Source organism: Hippocampus comes, unplaced genomic scaffold (assembly GCF_001891065.2).
Source record: "Hippocampus comes isolate QL1 unplaced genomic scaffold, H_comes_QL1_v1.1 scaffold144, whole genome shotgun sequence".
In the NCBI taxonomy this organism is placed as follows: Eukaryota; Metazoa; Chordata; class Actinopteri; order Syngnathiformes; family Syngnathidae; genus Hippocampus; species Hippocampus comes.
This window is the reverse complement of record NW_017805782.1, coordinates 605,695-624,943: the sequence shown is the minus strand read 5'-3', so window position 1 is coordinate 624,943 and position 19,249 is coordinate 605,695. Positions and strand designations below refer to the sequence as shown.

The following is a 19,249-nucleotide window of genomic DNA, read 5'->3' as shown; positions in this document are numbered from 1 at the left end:
CTGAGGCTCGTCTGGAGAGGAGACTGACTCTGGGCCAGGCCGCTCTCCGTCTTGATGCCTGGCAGCATCACGCCCAGGTCTAAATGCGATCGACAAATCAAAGACACCATGTCACTCTGTCGTGCGCCCGACGGACAAACGGGGGCGCGCGTCGTGCTACCGTAGCCGGACAGTCCGTAGGCCTGGCCCGTTTGCGAGTACGTGTAGACCGCCGACTGCTGCATGCCGCCGAACTGCGGCTGGCCCGCGTACGCCGGCACGGACGAGGCGGGCGGCGTCGAAGGCTGAGGAAAGTTGCGTGGGAAAGTTCATCTTTTAAGATTATGTTGAAAGCAGAAAGAAGGGAGCCGTCGCTTTGCTTTTTATTTGGCTTTTCTACGGCTCGACGCGATACGAAGCCGCTGTGGCGATTGAGCGGCGAATCCGCTACCTGCTGAGTTGCGGTGTAGTTGGCGGGACTGGACACAGAGTTGCTGCTGGTGTAGAGGCCCGAAGACGGCGTGAAACTCGAACCTGGAAGGAGAACCCACAAAAACGATAAGTGGGAAAAGAACAGGGCAAGGCCTTGTGGCCTGAAGCGGGAAAATCAACCGACACACCGTTTCACAATGCTTGCAAACACTTTGAAGCGACATCACGGGAACTGACTGACTGACTGCTCACAAGAACCGAAACCGTGACAAAAGGAGGTGTTGAGTGTCGCTCCCGCAGACGCAAATAGGTTGAGGTTTGGTTTCAAAAAAGAAAAAAAATCGTAAAAATGAAATGAATGGAGCGGAACCGCCGGGTGACGGGAAATCGTAAAAATGAAATGAATGGAGCGGAACCGCTGGGTAACGGGGGGCGGGGGATAAATCGAGCGGCTTTGGTCAGGAGCTGGACAAAGGAGACGTAAGAGGGCGACTTACTTGGAAGGGTACAGGGACGGAGAGTACTGGTGCGCCGAGCGAGGACTGTATCCACTGCTGGTAATGACTGCAAACAAGATGATCGTCATTAGGGCCGATGCACTGCGCAGAAAAGCAGCCGTTCAAACCCGGAAAGTACGAATACAGCTGACGTGATTTGCAGGCGTGTGCGTGTACGCTACGGCGTGAAAACTGACGCCGGAAAGTCGTTCGGATGAAAAGGCGAAACGCCCGAGAAAAGGGCCGGCCCGACTTCCTCCCGCCGGGGCCAAAATTGCGGAAAGTCAACTTGAAGGGCTGCGTTTGTCACACACGGATTATTTCCCAAATACTTCCAATCCATGACGGGTTCATTTAACGGGACACCAAGACCATGACTCCCAATACAAAGGAATCATGCTCAATGCTCGAGAATACAGAAAAACAATCTCTCTGCGCTGGCGGCCTCCGACTCAAAGAGCTTTCCCATTGAGACCTTGCGCTCCCTCCCGTCCCTCCCAAATGATAAAACTTCCCGCTCTCCTCCTTCGCAGCGCCGGCACGACGTCATCCAAGGCCGAGAGGACGCGATCCGGGATCGAAAGCTTTCGGCGAGGCCGCCGCTCGGCTCGGACCGACGACACCTCCGCTTGGCGGTAAGTTCCTGGCGCCCTTGCAAAAGCGTGCGCGCGCGCGCGCGGGCGCATGCGTTTCAAGACTGCATTTGTGCGTGCTACCTGAGGCGGCGTACGAGTCCAGCGCCGCGTCGCCCGTGGTGGTCACCGCGTCACTGTTGTTCATGGGCTCTGTTTTCACTTGGAAATGAAAGTCAAGTTTGCAAATGAAGTCTCGGACGAGGCGAGCACAGAGCGACACAAGCAAACGGACAAACGCGCGCCAACATTGACGCGTCGAGCCACGTTTCCACGAAGCGCTGCCGTTACGATTGTCAGTCGTTCTGGGCAGGGCGCCATTTTGGGGAGTGCTGCTCCAACTGTGGTGAATTGAACTGGACCGCTTGGTGGAAATGTTGTTGTTGGTTGGTTTTTTTTTTTTTTTGGTCCCCTCTGTCCCCAAGTGTGTGCTTAAAATGTCATTCCATCTATTTGACCACACACACACACACACACCAAAAAAAAAAAAAGCACAGTATTGTGATATCTTGACTCACTCTAAAACTATTCAGCACTGTAGTATTTGCCTTGAAGGGGCGTGGCCAAGTGTGGCGGACAGGCAAGAGCTGGAGTCAGTTTTGCATGCGCGTTGCCTCGGAGCGCCTCCTTGCCAGTCTTCTCATTTTTGTGTTTTGGGGTTTGATTATTTGAGGAGGACAGACCGTGATTGTGGCTCACCTTGCGGTGCCTTCGTTCACTTGCGACGCAAAACAAAAGTGATGGCTTGCCAGTTGGGGCGTGTAAGTCAAGGTACCACGAAGGCTGATCAAGCAAAATTCAAACGACTGTATTAGATCAGTGGTGGGGAAACCTTTTTCCCATCTGTTGGCGCTGTACATATACTTTTTTTTTTGGCGGGGGGGTGCAGCAATTAAAAACCTGGTTATTCATTGTTCTCAGGTCTTTTTTTTGGGGGGGGGTGCAGCAATTAAAAACCTGATTATTCATTGTTCTCGGGTTCGCATTGATTTTGGGATGACGCGGCGGGTTGCGGTTTCCTCACCACGGTCCAAAATTCACGTGAACTGCGTTTTCATTGCAAAACGCAGCGTCCCAGTGAGCAAGCGGCCCCGAAAAACACTTGCCGGCAAGCTCCAAAGCAAAGCCAAGCCAATTGGGCAAAAAATAAACAGGCAAGAGTAGCCTCACAAGTGCGGCAGGGTGGGGGGTGGGGGGCTGCTGTCAGTTCACACGCATGCACCTGCGTACCGTAGTCCTTGGAGGTCGGCGCGGGGGGCGGGCTGCTGCAGCCCAGCAGCCAATCGGCCGTGTTTAGAACGCTCATGTTTTCACCTACGAAATGCAAGGCGGGGGGAGGCTGTGAGGACGCGGCCGTGGCCTTTAAGGAAGCGTTTGAAGCGAGCCGCCCCCCCCCCCCCGTTTGATCGTGGGGGAGACGCTCCGGACCCCAGAAACGGCAGACGACCGTCAGGCGAGGGGAACGTCGTTTGTTTTGGCCGCCGGTGCGCCGTCCCGCCTCGGTTCGGCTTCGGCCCCGCTCGCGGTGAGCTCATCGCCCAATGATGAAAATGTGTCGGGGGAGGTCGCAAAGGTCGGTGCGGAGAAGGCGGGCTGAGTTAGGGGGGGCCGACGACAGGAGAATATGCCGGTGGGAAGGAGCCCGCGGACGTGGTGACGCTTTCGCGCTCTTGTCGGAGAAATAGTTTCCAGTGGGATTTTGGAGCGTCTCCTCCGCGCCCGCTGCCAGGCGCTTAACGGCAACAAGCGCCTCGGCGCGTATTTACACTTGTCAGTTTGCGCCAGCGTTGTTGGCACGTCAAGGGAACGGCAAAAAAAAAAAAGATTTCGAGTGAAATGCTCTGCAAAGTTGTATCATTTCAATCGCACGCTTCCGTCCTCAGCGGAGAAGCGGGAGACGCTCGTAAAAAAGGAAAACAACGCGGCCGCTCACCTCCCGTTCCATTGGCGGTGACCGCCGAGGGGCTGCCGAGGTTGCTCTTGTCCAGCTTGGAGGCGCCGGAGTCGCGATGATGAGGACTGGCTAGGTCCTGCATGTCCATAGACCTGTTCCAAGCGGAGAAAGGTTAAGACCCGCACGGCCCAACGTTACGGCCTTCCGTCCCGCGGTCATGTTTGTTCTCCTCCTGCGGGATATCCACAAACATCCAAAGGAGCGGGAGAACAAACATGAAACTCGTGCTGAGGATTCCGCAAAACCCGCAACCACACGTCTTGCCACGGCGGAGTGTTGACTCAAGCGTGCGTGGTGAGTCTGTGAGTCACGGCACATCAAAGCCAGAAGAGATGGTAAAGATGGGGGGGGGGCGGGGGGAGAATTCAAAGAAACTCGCATGTGCGTCGCGGTTCAGGAAGGCGGGTCCGACCGCTGCCCGTCAAAGCAGCAAGTCAGCCTGACGGCTTGAAACATTTCGCTCGCGCCGGACCAGACTTGGCTCGGCTTGACAAAGTCAAACATTCCAACTTGGCTTTCACTCGCTCAATTCAAATGTTATTTTTTTTTCCAACTTTTTACTTTTTTGATCTTTTTTTTTTTTTCCATCAAAACGGTACACATGTCAGAGCTAATCGCTGTTCTGGCCCGCCTCTTTCTAATGGGTGAAAAAGTCAACTCTTGTTCTCCATACCGAGCCTTCTTTTGGGTGACTTTAGCCGTTGGTGTTTCATCAACTCTTCTTCTCTGCTCTTCGCATTAAGAGTGCGTGTCATGACTCGATATTTACGCGTGCAGATGTGGAAAACGGACCGCAAGGATTAGCGTCAAAAGAATGTGCTCGCATCCCACCCTTGCCACAGCACACACTAAGGTCTTTATGGTGAGGGGGCCAAGCGGAGGTTCATTTCCTTCGTTCCAAAAAAATGTGGAGTTGATGCTCAACCTGGCGCTCCAACAGTCCTGCTGCAAGAAACCCAACCGAGGTCACTGCGAGCGTTAGCTTGGCAGATCGAGAACAATTGTTCCCCAAAAAAAAAAAAAAAAAAAAAAAGAAGTTGTTGCGGGCAACACCCAAGACAAAACTTGGCCTCCTGCTCGCTTCATGTCCAAAAGAGACGTGTGACCGTCCTTTAAGGAACAGATATTTGAACGTAAATGCACATATTCTTTATCCACTGAGGCTATGAGCGAGGCTTGCTGAACGATGACGAGTGTCGCCGGACATCAGTCAGTATGTTGCAGCACAATGTCCGCTGAAAGAAAAATGCTCACCGTCCTTGTTTTGTCCTGATCAAGGGCGAGGCTTTCGAGTGCTATTTTAAGATTTTGAGAAAACGTTGATTTTTTTTTAAAATTGGCTGGAGCGGATTGACGGCCGGCCTTTCCGTTCATTTCTGATTTGACATGCAAACGCTTTGAGTGATCGGCGCGGCGGCGGAATGGCTGAACCTCGGATTTGGAGGCGCCGCGATTGCTTTGCTCAAACGTCGACTCACCTGCTGTTGGAAGGCTCTGGAACATGAGAGTCACGGTTTGATTTCTCGACCTGCAAATGACGCAGAGCAGAAAACATTGAGGGATTCAACGGGAAACCTCATCGTCACCTGACATTGAGCACGTTTTGTTGACTTCAATCCTTCTCTTTGGGCTGCCTTTTATTCCCGCACCCTTCCCTTGCTGAAACGCGCTTTGCCTTCCTTCCGTACGCGTCCGACATGACTTTCAAATCCGCTTTGGACTCTGCTTGGTAGTATTGGTGTTGAATCTGTGCCTTTCAGGGGCGGGGCCTAGTGAGTGGCGGCCCCGTTGCCGGACGTAAATATGGTGAGAAGTGGCCTCCAAGTTTGGACGTGAACTTTCACTTGACCTTGCCCTGTGCCCACTTCCAGCCCCTGACTCTCCTCTTTAAAGGGTGCAAAGGTCGGCGCGGGGTCGGGTTAGGTCACAGGGAGAGGGGGGCCCGTCTTCCACCTCTCTTAGTCGGCCCGCACTTGAACGGCGTGTGACATTTGCTCACGTCAGTCGGTGCGCGCCGGAGCTTGAATGCTTTATGAATGTGAAAAAGAGGGAAAAAAAAAATGCAGCCAAGCCACAAACCAAAACACGGGCCACGCGTGAGTGTGCGCACGCGTGTGCGGCCGCCACAGCGGGTCCCCATTAAAATTCCTCCCTCTTATTTGGACCAGGAACTAATTAGGACAGTAAATGGAGGGAGGGGCCACCGGCAATGTGTAGCAGCTGCCCTCTAATCGCTGTGTCAACACGCTGCCGAGGTGCGCCGGACACACACGTGGAGACGTGTGTTCCCGAGACGCTTGCCGGTCAGCCGGAGCAAAGTGCTGAGCCGAGCGGCTAGAATGCGTCCTCGGCATTTCAACTTGTTGGGCTCATCTTGGGAGCAATTGAAGGCGGCATCCGGCGTCCGCTCGGCGCATTCGCATTGATTGCTGCAGAAATGGCATCCTCCTTTTCCCACCGGTGACCCGCTCAGCGCCTGGGGGGGTCAACGCCGTTGTCATTTGGCTGTCGGCACGGTTCCGATTAGAGGCTCCGCGCCGAGAGCCCGACGAGAAGCGGCACTTCTAGCTGCTTAAGACGGGCCGAGGGGGCGCCGGGGGCCCTTGCGCGGATCGCTTTCCACGCGCACTTTCATGTCGCCTTTCATGCTTTGCTGAAATTGAACAAGGCTGTCAGTCACGGGGCGGGCGCGCGCACGCCAGAGGGAACAGAGCACCCTCGGCCGTTTTGCGCGCTTCATCCCCGGTGACGACGTCCCTCAGACGCTCGCTCTTGGCTCGAATCCTCTTGACGGAACAGGCCAGCGTCTGCCTTTGCGAAGGGGGACTCGTTCCCCCCCACGTCGGTTTCATGCTTTGGAGCGTGGTGGCAGAAGTGCCACGGCATCCGTACCGAGAGGCCTTCTCACGCCTCGGACTCTGCCGTCGAGCAAAATGGGGCAGCCCAAATCCCCCAATCGGAACTACTCGCGTTGTTCACTCTCTCTTTGGGACCTTTTTAAATGAAATGGACGGCTCACGACTCGGCCGCATACGGAGAACCGTCATTGAATTCAATGAACGAGATTCAACTGTCACGGCGGCAAAAGCGACGAAGCGCGGTAGCGAAAAGGATGCAAATGCGCATGCCGCCGCGGTTCTTGACCCAAGAAAATGGATCCCAAGCGTCCTCCTTTCCTTCATCTTGCAGAGACGACCGGCACGCCCGAAGGGAGCCTCCCGCGCGTGTCACCTGAGCCACTTTGTGCGAGGAGGGGGAAGGGACGACCTTTGAACCCGACGGCCCCCCGTGATCACAGCTTGCCTGATGCCCGCGCGGACGGAGCGACAATCCCCCCCCAAAAAGCAAGAACTCCAGGTACTTTGCGCTCCGCCAATATTTCGAGGACACGGTTTTGCGTTACGTGACATGTTCAAGCGTTTAAAGCGCAATTGGGAAGGAATGAGGCGAAATTAGATGTCATGTTGTTCTTATTCACCCCGGGCGCACACTTTTAGATGATGAAGGGAAAAATAGCCGCAAATTGCCGTCACAAACCCACGATGTCACGTCACCTTGAAATGTCCTCCGTTTTGTTTTGTGTTTTTCATCCGGACAATTTCCACGACGCAGATGTTGCTCGGCATCAAGCCTGTCGTTGTCAAATCGTATTTGGTCTTTCTGACAGCGGACACTCGATGGACCCGCACGATGCAACCAGATCCGATGCGCATCGTCTGCCTTTCCAAAATCCTGCTCCGTTTCGAGCGAGATATGAATTCCACGCGATGACTGTCAACTGAGAGCCACTTCTCATATGTTGGCTACAGGCGGTGGTCAAAATATTAGGAACCGCTACAGTCGAGCCATCGAAACCTCATTTACCCAGAAGGAAATGGATGAGCAATCCTTGTCATCGACTCCTAAAAATCCAACGTATTTTTCTTTTCAACTTTTGAACCAAAATGAGAAATGCTGCACAAAAAAAATGGAAACCATTTCACACGTTGCCAAACATCGGCATAGTGTGCACATAAACCAATGACAACAACAAAAAGACAAAGACCCACAAGGACTAACCAAGCAAGCGTCCTACCTCAAGAGTGCAGTCAGGTCACGGCAGTTGGGCACTTGTGCACATAACGCAGTGGTGTCATCCACCGGTCTGCGCTCTGTCTCTCTTTCTCTTTCTCTCTCAGACACACACTGACTGGGTCCAATTAAAAGTGCATCAAGGGTCCCGCAGGTGCCACGTTGTTCTGTGTCTCGTGACGTGCTACAAACAGACGTTCATTCCCGCCTTTCATCGTTCGGCTTTTCTAAAAAAAAAAAAAAAGTCCTCCAAAGTTTGGAAGCCCGCGGTAAAAAGCAAAACGGCGCTGTGAATAGTTAACACTCTTGACTCCACGTCCTACCGAGGCGGTCCATCCATGCACAGCTGCTGCTGTCTTCCTCCAAAGTGGGAAGCGTTTCACTCACCCTTGCTATCCCCTCCTCCTCCTCCTCCTCTTCCTCCCTCCCTCTCTCGCTCGCTCGCTCCCTCCCTCCCTTGCTCGCTCGCTCGCTCGCTTGTCCTCACACGAGCTCTCTCACCTGTCACTCAATTCACATTTGGAGTCCGTCCACTGGACAACATTGCCCCTGGAAAGTGAAGACGGATGTCTTCTGAACGTGACATACCGCAGAGAAGACCGTGGCCAAAAGAAAGAAATGGCGGGCTTTGGCGAATGAGATCGTCAAGTTGAAATAGGGAGCCCTTCTCTCAGCTCTTGAGCGACCGCGAGGCCTCGCCGGCCCGAGGGAAGATGCGTTTTCCAACTTCACGTTAGGTTGCGAGTATGCCGCAGAACGCAGTCGTTCGAGCGGTTATATGGTCGGAAGGAAGGGTGACTCAAGTGCATCGCTGGGGTCCGTCATGGCCGCGTGGGGTCAAGCTGCTTTTTGACTACCTCTGCAGTTCACCATGCGAGAGTTCTCAGTCGGTGCATACGTTTGCAGCTATCCTCCAACTGCAGAAGGTGCTCGGCAACAAAGCTCTGAACTCACTTGACAGGGTCTTGAAGTTGAAATGCAGTCTGTGTGTGTTTGTGTGATGTGCACATAAGGCACTCGCGTGAATCCCATCCATGCGATGACAATATCTCACTGTGCAGTAAAAAGTGCAGGTCAAACAATAAAATTGTTACCATGCAACGCACGCGCACACACACACACACACACTTTTTTATGAGCACCTGAACACCCCACACACCAGTCAGCGTTAAATGCAGCCACCTGGGAAGCGTGACGTCAAGCCCAATCGAGGTGTCGATGGAGTGGACGAGGACCCCCGCGCGCACACAGTTTGGCCAGGCCGTCACGTGTGCGCGAGGAGGACGACGACGTGTCAGAAGAGAAAGCGACGGACGACTCGAGCGCTTTATTCTTAGCCAGGCGGGAGCCCCCACGTGGGCCGGCGGGCCGGAGCCCCCGTGGGCCGGGCTCGCCTCCCCTGCTGAAATATTTTCACAGCAAGTGGAGAAGGCAAACCAGGGAGGTGTCCTCAAACACCCCCGAAGGAAAACTCAAACAAAACAGTGGCGCGGCGTGGGCGGATCACAGGAGGGACAACAAAACGGCTCGTATATCGGACCACTAAACGACTTTTGTTGACGTTGGAGCATTCCAAGCGTCTGCCGGCGGCGCCTCGACGACAACACGGACGCGGGCGCCCGAGCGCAACCGTGGCCGTTTGTCTCCCGGCAGACCGAAACGCGCTTCTTCGCCATTTATATCAGCGCTACTAAATCTCGCCGGACCGAGCGACTTCCGCTTTGTGGCGTGACACAGCCTTTGATTTCTTGCTTTCTTGACTTGGGGAGTGTTGTGTTCCCTTGCGGAAAGTCTGACCCAACCGAATTGAATGAAAACAAAAGCAATATATCCCAGAGGAAATGGTTTCAATGCAATTCATCAGTTGCAGACACCCGCAAATACCAATGAAGGAAAATCATTCGGCGCGTTTTTGGCAAGAATATGCCGTCAAATGACCCATTTCAAACAAAACCCGTCAAACGGCCGGGTTTGAAAATAAAAGCGAGGTCATCACGCGGCCCTTTTATTTTGAAGCCGTGATTTTTTTTGATTTTGGGGGGGGGGGGGACAGGCATGCGCGCCGCCCATGTTCAAGCTGGCAGTGTGGATGGAAGACGTCTTATGCAATGACACGATTGACGAAACGCTCGGGATCCCTGCGTGCCATGGAGCTCGTGCAAAGGCAGACCGAGTCGTGAGGAAATGATTCCGGGAAAGGAAGAGCCAAGTCACAATTTGGGGGGGAAGCAAACTTTTGATGGGGGTGGGGGGCAAGCAAAAACAAAAGAAAACAATGATCTCAAAACTTGAGGATGGAGAACCCGAGGTTGCTCTCGGCACATTTCTGGCCGCCCCACAAGCTGTCCCCCTTCATTTTGTCTGTGGCACCCACATCTCTTGCCCCCCCCTCCCACTCCCTGTGCCTCCCTTGCTCAAAACACTCGTTCTCTCTCTCTCCCTATTTGCGTGAGTGCTTCTCACCGCCGTAACCCAATCCCCCTTCCTTTCATGTAAAATACATTGTGCCTCCACTGCCCCCCATCAGTTGTGCCCCAGCCCGGAGGGGGGGGGGGGTGCTGTAAAACTATCCCTCATCTTTGTCTCCATAAATGACCGGACCCCCCCCCCTTTTTTTTTTCTTCAGGTGGACTCTATACAAGAGAGTGAAAAAGGGAGGAGCTTGATATGAATACCCTCCGCACAAAACATCCCCCCCCCCTCCTCTGTTTTTCGTCGGCCCGAGCCCGCTTTCGAATGTGCCACCTCGGGAATGTCACGGGAAAAGAAAAGAGTTTGTACCCCGGAGGAATCCGAGCTTTTGCCGCTTTTGTCGGCAAATTGCCCCGACGAGACGACCACGGAGCGAAAACCGTCGTCAACACGAGCGGTTGCCAGACGTGGCGACGTGACGTAAGGTCGACGCTCGCCGGCCACGACGACCCGGCCGGGCACATTGTAATCGGGATTGATGCGCGGTTATTATTCTCACTTCCTATACCTTTCTTGGAGATGGTTGAAAGGGATCGGAATAGACGGTGGGCGAAAACTCCAATCGCGGCGAAGGCTAAATGCCCCGCCCTGCCGTGCGGGCGAGGAGAGCCACATTTGCACTCGGCTCCAGTCAAACAGACAACTCCCAAACGGAGCTGCTGTAGGCCGCAAGTTGTCGGGACTTGGTGTTTTGGATGCAGCTCTTCCTAGCGTGCTTTTGGTCGTCCGTTTGGGTCGGTCCACCTTTTGCTTCTCCCGCCTGCCCGCTTTTCGGTCCTCCGCCGCCCACGCGCAGACGTTAACGGTCACGGAACAGATAAAAGTCGCTTTAGGGCGTCGAGCTCGTTCACCGAGCGAGCAAACTGACCACAGGCGAATTGCGCGGGCCGAGGGGGGGGGGGGGGGGGGTCTTCGGATGAGGCGCTCCGGCGAGTCAACTCAATGCAAACAAATGAAAAGTAACTGACGGATGTGCACTGGCCTGTTCCGCGCTGTTAATTGCGAAGCGTTTGGCCTCCACTGCCCCTGCCAGGCTAATCTGATGAGAGTGATTAAAAAGAGCGCGCGCTAGCGCACACGGAGGAGAAACCGACACCGGTCCACGGACCGCTAGACACATGGCAGCAAAGTCAGACAGTGGGAGAAACGTTTGCAGATTGAACAGATTGTCTACATTTCGCAGGACCCGATGATGAACGACTCCGTTGTTTTCCCTCCGTTTCGTCTGGCGGCTAAGGGGGCGGGGCTGACATCGTCACTCTTAACAAGGAGGCACTTCAGAGTAGCTCGTAGCGGGACGGCTAATTAGCACTGGCGCGGCCTCTTTCCGACATGGAAACTGAACAAACGGGGCAAGAAAAGCCAGGACGATCGGGTCGGCGCACTCTCGTCGTTCAAAAGCCCAAAAATCACGCGCCATTAGCGGGACCTCGGTTCGGCGAGCGGCAACGATCCAACTCTCGGCTCGTTTGGTTTGCCGATGTGCCCAAACGAATCCGTTCATACAAACGGGCTGACTTACATGCAGCGGTCAGCTTTGTTGAAGACGATGTCAGACCAAGGCTATGATGCAATTTTAAATGTCCGTCGGCAGATTTTGACAGCTACAGTACGCCTCACGCGTGCTGTGGCCAACTCTTTGTCGAGTCGTGACGTCTTCTTCCTCTGAGGTATGTCGTGAAATGTGTATGTGTTTCTTTGTGTGTCCGCGGCCGAACGGGATGCTTCTATTGTCAAGGCGGCAATCCGATACGCGGGCCAGCCTGACAGTGCGCGTGTGTGTGTGTGTGATGGTTGCGGGCCTGCTAAATGATGAAGAGAGCGTCACAGAGGATGGCGGGCGTTGTTGTCTCATAGCTGGCCGTCTGCTCTCCCCCGTTGCCCCATTCTTGGACTTTCCATCCGTCCGTCCTTCCTTCCTTCTCCCCTTTCACGCTTCCTCGTACCGCCTCCCCTTACTCCTCGACCCCATTTCGACCGATTTGATGAGTTAAGGCGACACGAAGTGTTTTTTCACGGCACGCTACGCCGGAGCAGCCGGCTGTTAGCTTTCATGTCGAATCTTCGCTGAGAGCAGATGGCGGGTGTGCGAGCCGCGCAGCGATCCGTCTCCCGCCTGTTGCACCCAAGCCTTCAAAGAGACCTTTTTCAAGGATATCTACCTGATGTCGTGATGTCACAAGCAGCATTATTTAACAGGCAGCTGGGAGGCCACTCATCATTTAATTAAAAGGCGTCTGAAAAAGGAGCCCGGGCCCTGATGACATTAGCTTCAATTATTCATGTGCGCGCTGCAGACGCACTCGCCGCGCAGAGACTCGCCCTTCCATCATTTGCCTCTCCGAGGAGTTATTGGCGTGTTGTTAACGGCCCGGACAAATTTGAATCGTGAAAATCGTGAAAGATGACAAATGAGCGGCTCTTGAATCATCGATTGCGCGTACAGCACGAGTTGCTGATGATACAACAAGAAGAAGAAGAAAAAGTGGCCTACATTTTCCCCGCATAAAAAGTCAGGTCAAAGGCAAAGTGGCCTCGGCACGGGCTCCAAATACCACCGCGGTTTTACGCCGCCGCGCGAACAGAAACCCGATCCCCCGCGGCAGAGGAAGTTCTCGCCGCGGGCAAGTCAGTCTGGTTCCTCGGAAAGCCACGCGCCATTTGTCGCGACAACAAGACAACGTGCTCTTTTTTTTTTTTTGAGTCTCGGATGGCCAGCTCGAACGTAAGGTGAGGCCAGAAACTCAAATGACAATCTGGCAGCACGTCGCCCAAATCTTGAAAAGTTTTGGAGTGATCACGAAAGATGGGGAACCTTGGAGACGGTCTCCACTCGGATGACCTCGCGAGCGAGCGTATGCGTAAAACAGAGAGCCAAACACCTTGACGCACTCAGCAGACGCCGGAGTGCAAATATCATGCGGTTTCCTGTCTGGTGCGTTTTCTCTCGAAAGAAAGCCCACACCGCTTTCCTCTCGATGGATTCTCCAGTCCCGTTTGGCGCGTCATTCGCAGACTTTTTGCTTGGACGGTCGACGCTGACCCGCTGACCTCGCGCCTCCGCGACGCCCTTCCGCCTTTGAAACCTCACCAGCGCCAAGCTAATTATCATGTTACACCTTTATTTTTTTTGGGGGGGGGGGGGGGGGGGGCCCGCTAGGGACGCCCCCAATCAAAAAAGAAAGAAAAAAAAAAGCAAAAGACTGACAAGGACGCTCGCCACCGGGAGGGAAAAAAAAAAGGGTGCAGTTTTGAGCCCGAGCGGGCTTTCTAAGACGGCAGGGACGCATGGAGAAACCGGCAAAGCCAAAGCAAATTTTTCTCTCGGGTGTTCATGGATTGTTGACGCCGCCCGCTTGGCCGTGAACCAATGAATTTGAATGACGACGCAATCGTGGATTTCATCCATTGAAGTGTCAGGAAACGCCAAAGAAGAGCAGCAGGTTTTGTTCACTTTCCATTTCTGTGCCAACCCCCCCGAGAGAGAGCAACGAACAAATTGAATACTGTACTCCTCCGACTAACTTGAGTGATCTGATTGTTTTTTTTGTCCGCTCGGGGTCGCCACGCTCACATTCTACTGACGTCTTTGTGACTTTGAGGGCGTATGGCTTGAAAAGGCGAAGCGACGGACGTGGGGCGCCGGCCGGCGAATGCCAATGTACAATTATTCATCGGTGAGGAAAAAATGATTTTTGCCAAGCATCGAGGCTGGAATTTTGTTTTGTAATCCAATCCTCTGAGGGGCGGCGCGGCGGTCGACGAGTCGGCGCGTCCGCCTCAGGCTTCTTTAGAGCGCAAATTAATCATTCTCAAAGAATGATGTCAATCCCATGCTGCGACGTTAGACAACAATGACACCCCCACCCCCAACGAATTACAATGCCTACCGAGGCCCCGATCGGCGGGGTCGTTTCCGTACGAGCTTGCCAAGCAAGAGCAATCGAAACACACCCAATCAGATTTCCAATCCGACCTTCATCTATGTACTTGTAAATCATGCCACCGCTGTATATGGTCAACATTTTAAAGATGGAAAAAAAGCTCCCTCAGATGAGGGTGGCCGACTCGCAGCTGTCAGCTCGGCATCAATCTCCCGCGAGGATCACCGTGCGCGAAGCCGCAACCGCAACGCGCCTCTTGCGCCGCAGCCAGGATGCCAGCCGACTCCGGGGCCGGCAGGATTTCGCCGTGACGCTGCGCTCTCCGATCGAGCGCCTGCGCTCCTTGTCGTTGGGCAGATTAAGAAAAATCTATTCCAAAAAAAAAAAAAAAAAAAAGAGGCAATGACGCTGACGAACTGTGGCGAGCGGGGTCGGCCTCCGTGTATGTTTATGCGAGTGGGACTGTATGAGGCTGTGAGGGTGAAAGAGGGGTGCAACCTGACCCCCTTGGCCTCTTCTAACTTGGTCCGCGCAGTCGCTCGCTCGCATTAACCGGGACAGCTGCCACGCGGCACGCCTCTCCCAGAACGCCGCGGGAAAACGGCCGCAACTCTAAGAACCTTTTCCCAACCGCCTCCACTTTGATGCCTTTTTTCTCCTGGCGCGAGCAACAAAGTACCGTAGTTTAGGCAGCGGCCGTCGCGATACACTGCGGCGGCACAAGAAGACACGCTCGGTTATCAGAATCCAAGTATTTCGTGCGATCACCACTTGACGACTGCGTCAGCATTGGTTCGGGATCGACAACTGCGCATTCCGACCCCGATAGGAAATCAATTCAAGTCGCGCGTTCTCAAAGTATTCGAGACTGAATCGACAACAATGGCCACGCCGCATTTGATTTCAACCGCTTCAAAGATGTGATCAATCAACAATCCGGTAATCAATGTAAGCCGCGTCGTCGGAACGCTCCCTGACGCGGTACACGCAAAAAAAGTCCTTCTCGTCAATGATTTCTAGCTGGCGTCAATGCTAAATCAAACTCGGAGTTGACACCAAGACGTCATTATCGTCACCGGGTTGGGGGTTGGTGGGGGAATTGTTAACACCATTTCGCCACAGCTAAACAAGTACGTGACAACAGGTGGAGCGGGACAGTTAAACGGGCTAAAAGTAGCATTAGCAACCGGCGTTGGCTCGGACCCAGGCTCCTTCTCGGCCACCCCGAGGGACCCCAGACGGCAGGTCGCCCCTCGGAGCGCAACCCAGCTGACGCGCGAAATGGAGGGGAGGAAGTGAAGGGCCTTTAAAGGCTAGCGGGGAGGACAAGGCGAGGGTTGGGGGGGGGGTTGGAAGTATCCGGTATCAGCAGACAACTCCCCAAAAGCGGCGTTTTCTCGGTCACGCGAGACACGCCTTTTTCAATGAACGCATTGGCTACTTTCACTACGAACGCTAAAGCTTCCGCAAGGGAAAAGTGCAGTTTGTTGCTCACGTCGTCTTCTGCTCGGGAGAATTTCCAAAAGTGCCGCTCCGAGCTAAAAAAATGAAAGAAGGCAACAAGAAGCAGAAAATCATTTGCCGGCTCACTGTTAAATTGCGATCGCGGAAGCGTTCCAACAACATGTTTACCGAAAGCCGATATGTCATCTGATCGGTGTACATTGTTCATTTGGTGAACGGATTTTTTTTTAACCCTTGCCATGCCCCACCCGCCTTCTTTTGTCGCCCTCGCCTCAGGCGACCCTCGTCCAACTTGTAAGCTGCCCGTTGACATTCATGCGGCTGCATGCGAGCGGATGAGCCTCCTTGCCTGTCACAACGTCTCTGGTCAAACAGTCAATTGAAGAGTCGAGCAGAATTCGAGTGGATTTATGACTTGGCGCACGGCAACAACATGCAACCCAACCTCTTGATGATCGTTTTTCTCTTGTTTTTCGAGAGTCTGGCCGGCTCGTCCTGATCAAATGGACGATGGCCACAAAGCGAGGAACGATTCCAAAACGAGCCTTAAAGCTCGCATTTGTCAAACCATTCAAATCTGCGTGCCGACGCCGAGATCTCATTTCCAACAGTGAATCAATGTGACCGATGCAAAGCTCAAATTTCCGATGAAAGTGATGTCATCGGCCTATTTCAAGCAGGTGGAGTAACTGAGGACTATCGAGGCATGAATATTTCATCGTGCCACAATGCCAGACAAGTCCCGTTTCTTCCTTTGTCCCCCCCCCCCTCCCCCGCACTCCTCTCTCGGCCTACTGTACATTTGAGCGGCGGCGCTCCGCCGGGGTCGGCCCGTCATTCGAACCCCCGGCGTCTCGCGGCGCAACATCAAAAGTGCAGGAAAAACAACACAGTTCATGCCTTGTGGCCCACTTTGCGCTATTATTACAGAGCGGGCTGGCGGGTCGGAGCAGCAGGGTGCCATTAGTGGGGGTAGGGCGGGGGGGGGGGCGGTCCGAGGCTTGACGGAGGAGATGAAATTACACCTGATCTGGTAGCTGACTAACAACTTTGAAATGTGAGCACACCTTGTTCACCGCCCAAATCATTTTCCCCCAACAACAATACGTCTCCAGTCTTTAAATAAGCAAAATGGGAAGGAAATGCTGATGTCACGCACAGATTGCGGTGCGGCGGCGGAGCGCTTATGTTCACTTTTGTTCATTTGCGCACACTCGGCTCATCTGAGGGACGCTGAAAACCCAAAGTTTGTGTCTTGGAGTACAAGTTGATTTCTGAAGAGTTGCAAAAGTACTTTGACTTGACACAGATATGTCTGTCATTTTTTTTCTTTGCGATATTGAATCCCTTTTAGTACAAAAATGGAACTAAATTCTCACCGCCGCACACGCGTGGGCGTGAACATACAGTAGTCATCACTTACCATTTGCTCGTTCTGGTCCTGTGAGGCCTCCATAGCTTGTGGCCTTCAAACCTCCAACTGCAAAAAATAAAAATAAAAAAAAATCCTTTTTTTTCCGGTGACCTTTAACTGGGGGCGGCGAACAACTTCAACTTATTATTATTGTCGTATCATTATTATTATGACAACCTGATGTGCTCTAAATGAGGGCAGATTCAGAATCGGCACAAAAATGTAATCCAGAGAATGCTTGCTTATCTTCTGTGTGTGTGTGTGTGTGTGTGTGTGTGTGTGTGTGTGTGTGTGTGTGTGTGTGTGTGTTGATGTGTCAGTCCGGGGTTCCATCAGTGTGTTTATGTGTGAGCAACAGGAGACGGACGGGAGGCGGCCGGCCGGCGTATCGTCTTCAGCCGAGGGCCAAGTGGAGAGATAATTGCACAAGTAAATATCAACAATGAAAAGAGAGACGTGTAAATGATCCGCGTGCTTGGCCCACAGACACACTCCAGGACAAGGACGCTGACCGGGCGACGGCATTGTGACGTGATTGTGTGACAAGGTGAGACGGATAAGATAAAATGCCCGTCATTAAAAAAACAAACAACAAAAAAAGTCTTCGCTACTGTATTGTGGTGGGACAAAATGCCTGCGAGTTACTCAAAGTCACGATAAGGATGTCAACCCATGGAGTAGAAAGAAAGACCCCCCCCACCAAGGCCTGGGGCGAGTGCCGCCTGTGAGGCCACCCGTAAACCACCAAATAACTTTGACTTGATGTCCACGAGCTTGACGCAAACACACGATCGGAAATGCCCCCCACAAGCTAACCAATAACAGACATTGTCGCTCTTTCAGCAGTGAACATTTTAACACAAACGGTGGAGCAAAACATAGAGACAGGCAGTAGAACAATACTCAAGGGCATATATCTATATCTACATCTGTATGCATGCGCAGACACCAGAAGGAGCAACAGAATGACTATTTGAAAAAAAAAATGTGGCAAAAACGATTCCATTTCTCAACACTGTATAGAATGATGGCCTATTTTGTTATAGCGTCTGATATTAGAGTGCTATTTTTCTAATAAATATTTGTATCGTTTTTTTTTTTTTTTTTTTTTTTAAATGGCATTTGCATTCACTGCTAAGGGGAGATACAATTTACGTTGCTCGTCAGCTACCTTCTGAAAGCCCTGTGACTAATTTCACTTGAGCAGTGTATCTAAATGTGGCAGGACTGACATTTCACTGCTCGATAAGAGTCAAAGTCCTTTTAATTTTCCATCGCCGGCCCTCGGCTGCAACCCAAGACAATAATGCATCTCTCAGGCGAATTGATTTTCGCGCTCGCGCCGCCGATACCGCCAGGACACGCCCTCACCTTTCTGTGGAGGACGGTCAACCTCTCATGAAATTCCTCTAACGTGAATGTTCTCTTCAAAGTTGGACCGAATCGTAGGCTTTCATTCGTGACATCCCCGCTGCCTCCATTTGGCCCGGCGGGGATGAGAGGTCACCTGACACTGCGCGCAGAATCAATGATGCCTGCCATTTCCTCCACGGTGCCTCAAGAGAGAATTGTATTTCTCAACTGTAAGGTACGCTGATTAAGGTGAGGGGCGGGGTGGGGGGGTTAGTGGGGCGTTTGGGGCGGGGTCGGGTTCGGAGGACTCGAAGGCGGCCTACAATGTGATCATATATGTTGAACAAACCGCAGGCTGAGGTTGCGGTGGAAAGGCGAGCGTGGATCGGACTGCAGCCACGACTTGAAAGTCAGATGGACTCATCTTAAACATTTCTTCCTGATATTACACGGAGATGAGGTCGCTCCAGAATAAATGGGAGGGCTAACATGGAGGCATGGGCAAATGGGGGGAAAAAAGTGCCAAAAATCAACAGAGGTGGAAGGACTGAAATATCGTATCGCACCGGATACGGCACAAGTACAACTCGAATTACATTCGACCCCATCATATTGTTTGCTCCTGATTTGAATCGATTTGGAGTATTTGCCGACGGATACCAAGTCCCGAGCCCATGGTTACTCCAGTCGAAGTTCGTTTCAACGTACCCCGTTGATACCATTTCCACCACCGCTGTAACGTTCCCATTTCACGTCGTTCATTTGCCCATTTGGTTTACACCTTTAGAGCGTCAACTTCATGAGAACGACCCCCACAAAATAGTGAAAAGGCCTTCGTTAGGACGAACCGCGGGAAGCCAACGGCCGCCGCGACCTCGCTTACGAACAAAATGTACGGCGCGGGATTCCCCTCCGTCGCTGAGCAACACTTCCAGATCGACTCTTACATTGTTGTACTTCCGTCTTTGTGGGGGGGGGGCTCAATTGTGTTCATTGATGCTTAAAATAAACCATGAAGACCTGATGCTGTCTTGGTTTACAACAGTAAACCTCTCCCTTGTATCTCACACACACACACACACACACACACACACACA

The 19,249-nt window shown here is 52.9% G+C and overlaps 1 protein-coding gene and 1 long non-coding RNA gene across 3 annotated transcripts in view; one reads left to right on the top strand and one right to left on the bottom strand.

The window, feature by feature from the left end:
* The window catches only part of LOC109524878 (uncharacterized), a 24,084-nt gene extending 6,557 nt beyond the window's left edge, over positions 1-17,527 (top strand). For both annotated transcript variants that reach the window (XR_002170032.1, XR_002170031.1), the window contains 3 exons: positions 1,442-1,543; positions 6,684-6,851; positions 17,120-17,527. This is a non-coding gene — a long non-coding RNA (uncharacterized LOC109524878). The remainder of the gene's footprint in view (positions 1-1,441; positions 1,544-6,683; positions 6,852-17,119) is intronic.
* eya4 (EYA transcriptional coactivator and phosphatase 4) overlaps positions 1-19,249 on the bottom strand; it is a 29,325-nt gene that overhangs the window by 8,400 nt on the left and 1,676 nt on the right. The window contains 8 exon segments of the mRNA XM_019885002.1: positions 59-79; positions 161-312; positions 909-975; positions 1,625-1,702; positions 2,771-2,854; positions 3,474-3,586; positions 4,973-5,022; positions 16,809-16,865. Of these exon segments, the coding sequence (XP_019740561.1) occupies positions 59-79; positions 161-312; positions 909-975; positions 1,625-1,702; positions 2,771-2,854; positions 3,474-3,586; positions 4,973-5,022; positions 16,809-16,841 (598 nt within the window). The 5' untranslated portion in view covers positions 16,842-16,865.